Genomic DNA, 12,908 nt, shown 5'->3' with positions numbered 1-12,908 from the left:
TCCTTCTACTCCCACCCATTTTTACCCCCATAAGTAATGGAAGGAGACATCTAAGCAAACATGCTGGATTTGGTTTGACTACACATTTCAGTTCCTAGGATATCTCTTTGAGACTGCAGATGTGGGTTCAGAATACTGCCACCTCATTTATAATGTCTGTCCTCACTTTAAATATGTTCATTACAGTAGTACAAATCTGCACTCATTTAACTGGATGTGTCCCATTCATCTTATTTAGGCTTACTTCCCAGTAGATGTGTATAGGGTTACAGTTAGTTACTGAAGTTTGCTTAGAGGGTAATCAAGCAGCCATTGTACTAGAGAGCCCTGAGCTTTTATGCTCTCTGAACTGATCAATATTCAAAACTAGCTATAGAAATAAGCCACAGTTGCACAATACCATTTATAATTAAAAATACATACTTTCTTTTACAAAAAAAATGTAAACCATAATGAAGCATAACTAAATGCCAAAAGGAGAATTCTATATTAGGCAACCCTGAAGAAATGGATACATATTCATGCAGAACACAAGAACAGAGATGGAAAATTTGTTTTCTGTAACAAATATTGAAATTCACATTTTTCTCTTGGTACAAGCTAAACAAGATCAAAGTTCAAGAGACAGCTTACAATTAAATTAAAATCCACTGGCTTTTGCATACAGAAGCAGGTTCAGAATTTTTAATAGGTATGCATTTTGGGGTAACCTTGTCTTTAAAGGATAATGTACAACAGCTAATACATTTGGCTTGTAGCACCAATAGTACCAGTCTAAAAGAAAATGTTAAGGCAAGCACACAACAGAAAACTAAAAGAAGAAGTTACCAAGTTTGAAAATACAAACATCTAGACTAAGTTCCTGTAGCAGATGGCTTTAAAAGAAAAGGACCACATATAGAATTATGACTGAACCATGTGGTACTATCGTTTGAAGCTCTCAGCATCATTCATGCAGTGTGGAGGCTGCCACCCTTCCTTTGCTGACTGAAACTTCATATATAGCATAAGGTGTTGATTTTGGGTGCATCTCACAGAACTGCAGCAGAAAGTAGAAAGCAGGAATCTTATGAAATCAGACAGAGAAATCTTGCACTCAGTGGAGCTCTACTGGAGCAAGATTCCTGTGTCTGATTTTAGGTAATTTGCCCTTCACACTGCCGTTCTGGGTGGCACAACCCATGCTGATCATCTGGAGAGGCTTTTTAAGAGTCTAGGGGGCTTCCGTGGAAGGAAGTTTCGTTCTTCAAGATGCCTTCCACTTACACATCATTGGACAAAAATCAATGTTAAATCAAGAACTGGTAACATCGGAAGGAAGGGAAGAAAAAGAAAGCTGCACAGCACATTTTTAAGTTTCAGAATGCCTATGAAAGAATCACAGGATCTTCAACAAAACAAGCAAGTGGATATATAACCTCTGAAAAGAGAAGGAAAAGGGAATGCAATTATTTCATTTTCTAGCATCATTCATATTATACCTCTGTCAACAACTGTACATAAAAGTTAAGGCCTGCCTCATACTTTGGGAATTCATCAATCACATGAGCGGTGAATGTCTGAAGCAAACTGAATTCACCACATGTGGTGAATTTTTACATAGTGCAACTGCAAAGCACTTATCAAAGCTTTCAATTTTCACCTGTAAACAAATCAATAGGACGCTGCTGTTCCTAATCCCCATAGACTTCAAAGTAGCCATGTTTCAGTGAATTTTTGAATCAAAACAAAAACTCTCCTGTGACTCGGGATAGATCTACCTAAAATTTTAATCACAGTAAGCATCAGTATGGAACACATCGCAGAAATTGGGTTTAGAGGAATGCAAATTGTAAAACAAGATCCTGAGTTTTCTTCAGCTTAAGCTTCTGCTGCTTAAAGAAAAAGAGAATTTTTGCAGGCACCCAGTTTGAAAGATGAAAAATTCTCTCTATAAATGGAATGTTGATAAGTGCTTTGATTTGATCATATTTTTACACTTGCCTAACTATTTAAGAATATATAGCCCTAACAAACTAAGAAAACCAGGTTTTCCTTCAGCTAAAACAAATGAGTAAAGGCTTGGTTTCCAGAGTATGTTCAGAACCATTTGTGGATTTAAAAAAAAAGGAATAGTTCAAACTATATGCTCCATATTTCTGAATACTTAAAATAAACCTTGATAGCTGATACCTGCTAGTATTTTTTTTTCATTATTCAAAAGGCATAAATACCACCAAATGGGGAAAAAATACCTGAACACAAGCCAAATACCTGATTCCTAATGAATAGGGGAAAAGACCAAGGTCAGAGATGTAGAAATCTGACCTACATGAAAAGCTACAGCACCAGAAGTCCTCTAAAAAAAGTCAAGTCAAACACTGCCTCTAACAATAATCTCATCTTCAGAATTATTTATATAAAAATACTGTGAAATCACTAGTGTTACTATTAATTCAGAGGCCCATTTTCAATACAGCAAACCATAAAAATAACCCTAATTTAGTAACACAGTCTAAAGCTCAAAGGGCATTGCTAAGCAAACAATGAATACAGTGCAGCAGATTTCATTCGAACTTCTAAGGTGTTTAAAATAATTCTGATTTTTTTTAAAGTTACAGCAACAGGAATTTTGGTTATCCAAAAATCCTTGTTATAAATAAATAACCCAGAAAGCCCAATATAACTATATATCAAAATATAATAGCATTCTATGGCCCCATTTAAAGAGGTATCACTCCAGTTTAAAGAGTCATGGCTTCCTCCTGAAGGGAACTGTAGTTTGTTAAGGGTGCTGAGAGTTGTTAGGAGCCCCGATCCTGCTTTAAATGTCTAGTGCAGAGGGGACCTATTAATATAGATTTCTAGTATTGGTGAACTTTAGATAATTCGAAGACTATTTGAATTATCGGTATTGTACTATGTAAAATTTAATTGTAAATGGATTCTGGTCACATCTTATGTTTAAAAAGAGAAAGATGTAGCCTTTAAGAAATATCACCTAAACCTAAAAGCAAATGCAGGCTATGCTATTGCAATGGGGGGGGAATTATTACAATGAATCATCAACATCCCTAAGTTTATCATTTTCAAAAAGTACAAAATGGCTATCTTTGAATGATTTTATTAAAATCTGGTTGTTTTAGATTAGGTGTAATTTTCTGGAAAGTCACAAATATCACTGATGTTCACTTTTTGCTTTCATTATTATATTGAATAATGCTGCTTATATACATATTTCCTTTTATTTAAAGGTGATTCTTTTAATAATTAAACAAAACAAATGTTTCTAAATAAGCAAAAAAACCAAAACAAAACAGCTATCGGTAAACATTGTTACAGCCCAGGCATTTTTGAATTAGGTAAAAATTTGGACTGACAATAAGTACTTAAATATGAAAGTTTCATGCACTGGGTTATAAACACCAGCAGGCATGTTTTTTTCAGTAGTACAATTCATGGAAGAAACTAGTTCAAAATATAAAAAGCAAAAAGGTCCCAGTCTTTAATTTACCTATGAATTCACACGCCACCAGTTTTAATGAGAACTAGAAACTTGTGAACAGCTTCAATATCAAAACAAGTAGAATTCTAATATTATGGCTCGCTTACGTAACTACATTCCTATCTCCGCAGTATTCCTAGATAGAGAAATTGGAAAAGCTATCAAGTTACAATAGCAATTTTTTCCCACCTAGCCTTGTAAAACATTTTTAGATGTCTCTGAGGGAATGGGGAAAACACTTCACCTGCAGTGCCTTGGCGAAGGAGAGAACGAGCAGGTGCTTGGCTTCTCCAGCTTATCATTTAGGAAGCGTGTGTAACAACCGGAATGTCAATTTCAATGGCAGAGTGGCGTGACCGTGCAGAGTAAGGTTGGGAGGCGTAACTATGCACACTGGGTGCATGAGGATACAGAGGCTGCCAGAAAGGGGAAGGAAGCGTTTTGCATGCACAATACCAAAGGAATAAGAGGATGGCTGTAAACATTAAGCCTCCTGCACTGGCAATGGCAATAAACACGGAGATGTCAAAGGAAAAAACTGGTTCGTATTTCTTGTTCAGTTCTTGGTTATGAAAGATGACCCAGATAGATGGCGTCAGGCAAATGACACATGCAAGAAGAAAGAAGAGGCCGGCCACAAGATGGCAGCCCGCACTGTTTATGAGACATCTGGCCTGCTTGATGTTGGGCACTGTGGTTATGAAGGCGGTATTACACATGCCGATCAAACAGAGAAACAGAGCCAAGACAGTGGTTAACATGCTGATGGGGAGAGCAAACTGGAGGACGCGTAAGTCCAGCTGGTCAACTGCTGTGTACCACTCGGTATCGTAGATGACGCAGTCTTTGCTGCCATCAAAGCGAACACACTTAATCCAGAGCCCAGTGTACACGGTGACATTCTTCTCATTCTTGTTATAGGTGAAGAGTCGCATCTGTCTCCAGTTAGGCAGCAGAGCCGCGGCGATAAGTCCAGATAAGGCAGCTGTACCAGAAAGGAAGGCGAGGACTGTCGCAGCATGGACATCACGGCAACCCATCTTAGCCAACAAAAATGCCTCCTGGGGGGTAAAAAACTTTACTAAATCATCAAGATTTATTATCTGAATAGCTGTTTTTACGATAATTTTACTGTTTTACTCTGTTCGTAAACCGCTGTGATCATTTTTTTAAAAAAAAATCATAATAAATGAGTCTATAAATTGTATGAGATAAAGAAATAATAAAGAAATTTTCTGATCGACCCCTTTTTTTAACCATAATGAGGGAGAAATGACTGACAGTCTTGAAATATAAATTAAACTGAATTCTGAAGAAGGCACATTGGCACTTGGGTTGTGCAGGAGGCTCTGCTCCAATGGGCCACTCTTATTAAATAATACTTTTTTTCAGAATCAGAAGCTACTTGTGGGTAATTAAAAAACAGCAGGCGTAGCTGGTATAGCAAAGGGGATCCGGTGTACCTAGGCCTTTCACCAAACTATCCAGCTATAGTTAGGTTATAGCTAGGTTTCATGCTTATTTAATAATGTGTGTGAAGAGGGGAGGGACCCTGCAACCATAATACTGAGTCTTTTGCATGCTGATAAGGATCAAATTAAGTTGATAAAGATCTAAGCTGAGAATAAGTCTTTACAGACACCAGCACTTATTATGTATGATCAGAGATTAATGTCTTAATATGCCTTCAGTTGCATGTTGGGAGAAGCTCTTTTCTAAAGCAGCATTTCCCAAACATTTTCCACTCATGGACCATTTGAAATTTGCTGAGGGTATTGGTGGGTGACAATTATTTTTCTGCCTGGTGTAGCCATTGTGCTAGATGCTGTATGATTTTTAATTGTATTTGTATCTGCTTCTTTTTTATATTTTGTATTTTATTGCATTCCACAGAATTCAACTTGTAATAAAAATAAAATACAACGTAAAAGAAGCAATACAAATAAAAATCACCACAAATATTTAAGGGGATTGATATGTCATCTCCCATCTTCAGTCAGAAATCCACAGACGGCCACAGACCACATGACTGAAACTCAGACCAGATTTCACTTGTGGTGTAACAGTTACCATGGACAATATGGATTGATATAAAAGTTAGAGTTTGGAAGAAGATGCAGTTTTAAATATTTAAATCAGAGCTACAGGGAAGGGGCTGGGGGAAGTCCTGAGATTCAGAGAAATCTCTGTATATGGATATGTAGTTGGATTTTTATTTTTTTAATTTTGTATTGGAAAAATCAAATAAAAATGTTTTTTTTAAAAAATAAACTCAGACCAGTTTGGGAACCCCTGTTCTAAAGGGTTAGAAGAACAAACTTACCAAGAGATTTAACCAAATCCAGAATAACAGCAGAACTCTTGCAAGTAGTAGAACAATTCTAATAGATCTAGGGGGGGAACAACAAATTAATTCTGGAGAAAATACAACTACAATAGATATAACAAACTAGTCTTCACTTATATAAAGCACTTCAAAACCCTTTGTTATCGTCACAATTAACATGTAGGAGTGAATCACTGCTATAGAGATTGGACAAAAGGAACAGGGGCCAAGATGAATTCTTCAGCGTTAACATGTATGGAGCCAGCTTCCCAAGATCCAAAGCTCCCCTTATTGCACAATACCAGTTTTTTACACAGGGGAATATTCAGTAATAGTTGACCTCCAAAAGTGCTAAGCCTGTAGGAAGGAGTTCCATCAACACATCTTCATACTCAACTCTTCCCAAACTATGACAGTGTTACATTTCTTCCTATGAGTCATCAAAAGAGAAAAGTTTTGCTATTTTTCTACCTTTGCTCCTCAATACCTATCCTAAGGGCACATGACAGTATTGCAGAACACTCTGCACCCAAAAGTGTTGTACAGATGAGTAATACTTTTTTTATGAGATACAAGCCTGGCTCGGATCTTCTGCATGTGCAAGTCATTTATGTACAAAGGGAGGCTGCAGACTTCACCTGAGGTGCTCAAATTCACATCTATGTTGTGCTTATCATACACGTGTAGGCAACACTCCAGGTGATCAGAAACCGTATTTCTTCAGCATTCCTGACTGCGTGGAGTGTTGTATATATGCACCGCAGATGTGTACTTAATTGTGCATTTGGTACCACCTGCTACCCTCTACATATAAGATCTAACCTTAAATATGAAAAGTCAGTGCTTAATATTAACTTGTAAAAACATAGTACAGTTGCCAATCTTTATCTGGCAAGGATCATGCATCTCTAACAGTTACACAAGAAGAAATTCAACAGGTTAAGTTTTTTCCATCCCTTCAAAGCTGGGGAAGGCTTTACAAGCTGAGCTTGGGTTTAATCACCATAGTTCATAATTAGAAGGATGCAAGATCAATTTGAGAATGTAGAGGGAACCACATATGACTTGCATTGATTCATTTATGTGCTAATAACTGGGTCAACACTTGTGATAAGTGTATTTGAACATAACGTGATGTTTATACTGGTTATACTGTGGCCAGCATCGGAACTGTTTCACCTTCAATTATGGGTTATCGCACTCAAGGAAGGTGAGAAGCCGATTGTAATCACCGTTTTGAAACCTTCAAAAACACTGTACAGAAACTATAAAAAGACAGTCACTTTGCTTGCATTACTAATGATGACTAAAGAGATGGAACAACTCACAAGCAAGCCCCAGTGTGTGGGCTAAACTGTGACTCAGGGCATAATAAGTATCAAACCATTTGAAATACAAACACAAAGAGAAGAACGTAAGAAGACCTGGATCAGAACAAAGGTCTGTTCAATTGAGTGTCCACAGTGATCAAGCACATGAATCGCACAAGCAGGACACGAGAACTCTCCCCTTTTGTGATTCCCAGCAACTGGTGAGGCGTACTGACTCAAAAACCTGAAGGCTGCATATAGCCATCATGAATAGCAGCCACTGGTAATTTTTTCTTCCATGAATATTTCTGATCCCCTTTTAAAACAATCTGAGATAGAAGCCACCGCCGTATCAAGCAGGCTGCAGCAGATCCCACAAAATAATTATGGGTTGTTTGAAGAACCACTTCCTTTGCGCTGCCCGGAATCTCCTATTGATCGCCCCATGTTCGAGTGTTCACCCCAAACCAGAGTATCAGAGAAGGACCAATTCATTCATTTATTTTTAAAGGCAATATTTCACGCCAGGTGTTTATATGTTCATGCCATCAATCTTTAGGGTGTATTCTAATACTTATCTGGGAGTAAGCCCCATTGAACTCACTGAGACTTCTTTTTGAGCAGATATGCATAGGACTGTGCTGTTAAAATACATCTACGCCGAAGTAAATCCCATCTATTTCAATGGAAATTACACCTTATCGGTCCGTAGTGACGTATGATTCTAATGAAATCCAGCCTCTCTGGAAGGAGCAATGGCTCACATATAAATAAATGCAGAAGGAGAGATTATCTCCACCGTACTCACCCCCTTCCCACGCTCGAGGGACTTAATTTTCAAGCATCCAATTTCTCTTCCCCCTCTTGTTGACGCTAAGGATTCCCACTCTCGGCTTTTCAGGAAGCGGCTGCCTTTTCCAGGTGTGCCCAAAGGCTTCTGGGATTGTAGTCTCCGCCTGCAATGCTCTTCGTTTCACCTTCCTCTCTAAAGACTACAATTCCCAGAGATCACTCTTCCTACTCTATTGTTCCGGGTGCTTCCTCTTTCTGATTGTATTTCAAGTTGTTTTCTCCAGCTCCATCTCGCGTTACTGGAAAGGAACTGATGCTGGAATAGGACACTCTGCATCTCTTCAGAGGCTTCTTGGTTATCAGTTTTCTCTTACCCTTTTGACTATGCCAGCTGCTGCGCAATCTATATATTCTCTGCCTCTCTTTTTAAGAATTGCGTGTCCAACTTTCCCCTAAAGCATAATAATGGATGCCTGAACTCAAAACACTGTTTTCTTAAAAAGTCTCAGCTACAGCATTTCCAGAAGGCAGCTTTTAAGACCTGGCTATCACTATCCACCTGTGAGTCTGACCTGGAAACTCAAATCTGAAGCAGCAAAATAGCAGCCAAATTCCATGACACGACATAACCAGCTAAGCACGTTCAAAGGGACTGGGGTTATTATTCTCGTCAGAATCCCCCTTCCAGACTGTTTCTGATACAACTTGACAGGGGTGGAGAGAGAGGAGACAGAGGATATGTTGGATCCACCCAGAGTAGCTGGAGCAACCCCGTATAAGTAATAAACTTATTATTACTACTAATAATTCCCACCCTACAGTACAATCTTACACCCACACAAGTAGAATTTCACTTCTGATGTAATCCTTTGGAACCCAGCTGCTAGCTTGCATGTGTATTATACACCACAGCATTCCAAACATGGTTTCATCATTGTCGCTTTAAAAGCCTCATTTTCCTGTGATCTGTTTATTTTTAATGAGAAGGTTGGTAGTAGCAAGGAAGCTGGGGGAATAAGTGCTACTTATTCCTGGGGCATCGTTGCAGCAGATTATTCAGGACCATATTAGGAAGCCATCCCAAAGCTGATCTGATTATGTGGGAAGAATTAGTGGCCTTTGCTTCCTTTCCAATTCAGTTGCAGCCATCTCTAATCAACCATTTTTAGTGTCCCTGCTCAAAAGAGGCGAGTTCAGTCTAATTTAGGCAGACATAATTTATTCTGATCAAGAATGTGTAATTCCGTAGTGCAAAATTTGAGTTTTGTTTATCTTCGATTATCTATGGCTGTAGAAGTGACAAACATTCACCATTTACATGTCTGTTCCACTAAAAGGCATTCTTTGCCAGCCACTATGTTAATTTCCAGACCCAATTTTTGCCACGGTTGTCTAACTCTTTTATCTCTTCCCTTTTCCTCTGTTTATCTTTGGTGCATCCAGGATAGAGACTATGTCATTGCCATGCTTCAACTTAGCACTGCTGCTGATAAATCATTTTACAATATTAGTGATTTTAAATATTTCTGCCCAAAATATTTCAGGAAAATGAACACATGTAGTTTTATATGTACTTCTCCTGCACTGATTGAAGGATGCCACTCTTGAAATCTTTAGTAAACGATAACAAAAAGAATACCTTATTATCTTTATATAAAATTACATGTTTATTTACATCTTTTGAAATATATTCTACAACTTAATTGAGAGGGTTGTGCAACTTGAAGACTTGTTGTAAAAGATCATGATACACTTTTCTGTATTTTACAGAAACTGGAAAATAACATACTCTCTTTTCTTTTTGAAATGGTTGACCTGAAAGTGTGTGTAAATACAGGCTTGCCACAAACTCAGTTGTGTTCAGAGGCCTGCAAAGATTCACGTCTTAATATTATATAATAGTTTGTGTGTGTTAAGAAATTGCTAAATTTCTGAGCTCCTCAGTGCACGAAGCTGCTGGTTCTGATGATCTTCAATCTTCTTCTCAGATTCTTCATCTAGTACTTTTCTTAAACACATGATCAGTTCTTCAATTCCTTCGCCAGAGTGTGCAGATATAGGGATGATCTCTTTGAAGTTGACAATGACTTCTGGAATCATATTTTTTGGAAGAGTGTGCATATAATCTGAAATATATATATATAATTAGAGTTACTACACATAGTATAAAGCCAGTATAAAATTTGCTATGGATGGATTTCAGTTAAATAGATGCCTGATGTAACAGCAGTAGCAGAGTTGTTTGAAGATATTCCATTCCAAGGAAGTCAGGGTAATTGGTTTTTGGACTGCCAAGATGTTAGGAGACGACAATAGATGTGGCTGTTGGCCCAGAAGACTTCCTAACTGCATTTACTGACAGAAGAGATGACTGGCTTGCATTCCATTCTTCTTCTAAGGTTCTTATCTGCTGGATAGCCCAGTTGGTAGAGCATGAGTCTCTTAACCTCAGGGTTATGGGGTCAAGCCCCACGTTGGGTGAAATATTCCTGCATTGCAGGGGGCTGGACTAGATTGACTCTCACAGTTTCTTTACAATTCTATGACACTAGCATTTTAGCATCATTACAGTTCTAGGTTAGTATGAAAGACAACATAGTTTGGTTATACGGTATTTTACTTTAAAATACAATCAATATACTAAAAAATGTTTCTTCTTTTGCAGTAATGAAAACTCACTACTTGCTGTATATCAAAGATATGCGAATATGTTATCTTAAAAAAGGAGCTGTACAGTAAGTATCTCACCTTGAGGACTCCGCAGTTGTTCCATTAATTCATTCAATTTTTCTCGCGCATTAGGCAAATCCATTTTATTAACAGCCAGAAGTGCAGATTTAGTTCGAAGTTCTTCTTTATATAGTTCCAGCTCCTGCGACATAAGTCGTTTCCATTTGTAAAATATTGTCGTTGAAAGTATTTGGCTTTATACAAGCCTTTTCATTTAACTCTTAATTACTACACAATACATATGCAAACCAGAGCAGGGAGGGCCACATTCCCTTTTAAACAACCTCTCAAGACCACATGACAGGTGTGAGCAGGCCCAGAGGCAAAATCAAGGGGAGCATGAAGGTACGTTTAACCTGTCACACATTACTGATTACTACTGTCTACCATGTGTACACAATAATAATACACAACCACCATTTAAATAGAAAACATGACTGCATCACATGACTGGCTTCTCCCTCCTGTCTTGCCCCATGCTCCAGTCCTAGATGCCTTCATAATGGAGCTGTTTCCAGAGGAAGAACTGTGAGAGGAGAAAGACTCTGCTTGCCATCAGGGGGTAGTTGGTTTCATCTGTGCTGCCCTACCTCCAGCCCGAGGAATAATAATAATAATAAATAATAATAATAATTATTATTATTTATACATACATACATACATACATACCCCGCCCATCAGGCTGGGTTTCCCCAGCCACTTTGGGCAGCTTCCAACAAAGATTAAAAATACATTAAAACATCAGTCATTAAAAACTTCCCTAAACAGGGCTGCCTGTCTTCTAAACGTCAGATAGTTGTTTATCTCTTTGACATCTAATGGGAGGGTGTTCCACAAGGCGGGAGCCACTGAGGAACCTTCAGAAGGGAGTTGTTGCCATGGGCATTATGTGTACACGTAGTTTTAATGAGCTGAATAGAGTGAAAAAATTATGAGTCATGGGTGTGTGTAGTGTGTGTATGAACTTAACAGTGCTTAGTTTATTTTTGACCTATTTTGTTGATGTTGTTAATATTGTTTTCTAGATTATAAATGCTGCAGTGAGTTATTAATCATATAACGTGCTTTTAGATGTTTAACTTTTTTTTTAGTTGTTTTGTTAACGGAGCTTTATAGGTTGTAATTGTTTCACTGATTATTTGTTAATTATTTTGCATTATTTATGTTGTATTTGTGATGTTTTATTAAGTTCTATCACGTTATTATACGTTGTTTCTAAGCCGCTTTGGGATTCCTTTGAATGAAAAGCAGCATAGAAATATAATAAATCAAACCATAGCTGTCCGGTGAATATTCTCATGCGGAATAAGCACATGAAGCCAATATAAATGTGACAGCATACACTTGGGAGCACATGAGCCTCTCAGGTATAAATTCCTAAGAGACAGTACAATTGGAATTCACAACTGTTAATCTGCATCACAAATTTTGTTAGCTACGTGTTTTCTATTTGAAAACAGGAAGCAATCTTGAAGACTAAACTGCTTGACTTCTCACTGCCTTCTGAACCGGAGAAATTTCCACCATACAGATGAAAATGGAGTTAGTGAAAAACAAAGTGACAAACACTATGTTAGCAGCTCTCCCTAGAAGTAATGGGAAACTTCCAAATCTCAAACATCTTGGATACAGTTAGCAAGTTTGTAGCTTTAATAGGTGTGCCATTCAAGTAAACATTTCAAAGAAAATCTTAATTAGGTCTCTCATGTCAGAACATGCGTGTTGCAATATGCACAAATCATGCCGGTATATAAAAGAATCAGTACACTTACCTTTGCAAGTAGTATTACAGTTTCAAAGGCTGTTCTGAATGGGCTTGTAGGAGAAAGCTGAAACCCAGCTACATCAACCTGAAAGATTGACATTTTTTTTTAATCAGACAATCAAATGCTTTCTCACATGATTATCCTTCACTTTCCAAGAGACCATGAAGATGACAGGCAGCGTGGGAGTGATGGCAGTGAGGTGGCTGTTATACACAAAACATTTCTGCCCCCAAAATAGCATCCTTTCTGCTATATCTGAACAGTTTCCAATTCACAGAAACAATCTGTTTGCTTAGTTTTAAGTGTTCTGTTACTGTCTCTCCTCCGCTGCCTTGCGGGATATCTTCGGGAGAAGAAAAGGCTAAGGAATAAACCCTACACAAATTAGGAGTGGAGTCCCTAAGACATTTAGGTGGCATCTTATGTGCTTCCTTCTGGCAACTCCCACAGTCAAGCTGGTGCCAAACATATTGCTATGTTTTCCTTTGGAACACACCAGC

The 12,908-nt window shown here is 38.0% G+C and overlaps 2 protein-coding genes across 3 annotated transcripts in view; both read right to left on the bottom strand.

Annotated features, from left to right (window-relative positions):
- Positions 1-389: 389 nt before the first annotated feature.
- CLDN12 (claudin 12) lies at positions 390-8,094 on the bottom strand. 2 transcript variants are annotated; one of them, XR_013978264.1, is made up of 4 exons: positions 7,929-8,094; positions 5,808-5,874; positions 3,729-4,545; positions 390-1,420 (listed from the first exon to the last, which is right to left on the bottom strand). XR_013978264.1 is itself a non-coding variant. In XM_080975216.1 (3 exons), exon 3 carries the CDS (start codon positions 4,522-4,524, stop codon positions 3,787-3,789), a length of 738 nt encoding a protein of 245 aa, XP_080831342.1. In that variant the 5' UTR covers positions 4,525-4,545; positions 5,808-5,874; positions 7,929-8,093; the 3' UTR covers positions 390-3,786. The 2 variants fall into 2 exon arrangements, 1 of the variants encoding a protein (XP_080831342.1); XM_080975216.1 differs by having other exon boundaries at positions 390-4,545; positions 7,929-8,093.
- A 1,458-nt stretch (positions 8,095-9,552) lies between these two features.
- The window catches only part of LOC308460123 (cilia- and flagella-associated protein 69-like), a 55,866-nt gene continuing 52,510 nt past the window's right edge, over positions 9,553-12,908 (bottom strand). The window contains exons 31-33 of the mRNA XM_080976110.1: positions 12,415-12,492; positions 10,661-10,784; positions 9,553-10,038 (exon numbers count right to left, since the gene is read on the bottom strand). Of these exons, the coding sequence (XP_080832236.1) occupies positions 9,836-10,038; positions 10,661-10,784; positions 12,415-12,492 (405 nt within the window). The 3' untranslated portion in view covers positions 9,553-9,835. The remainder of the gene's footprint in view (positions 10,039-10,660; positions 10,785-12,414; positions 12,493-12,908) is intronic.

Source organism: Podarcis pityusensis (genome assembly GCF_964106645.2).
Source record: "Podarcis pityusensis genome assembly, chromosome: 12".
NCBI classification, from domain to species: domain Eukaryota; kingdom Metazoa; phylum Chordata; class Lepidosauria; order Squamata; family Lacertidae; genus Podarcis; species Podarcis pityusensis.
The sequence above is the reverse complement of the archived record's forward strand: the minus strand, read 5'-3'. Positions and strand labels throughout refer to the sequence as shown.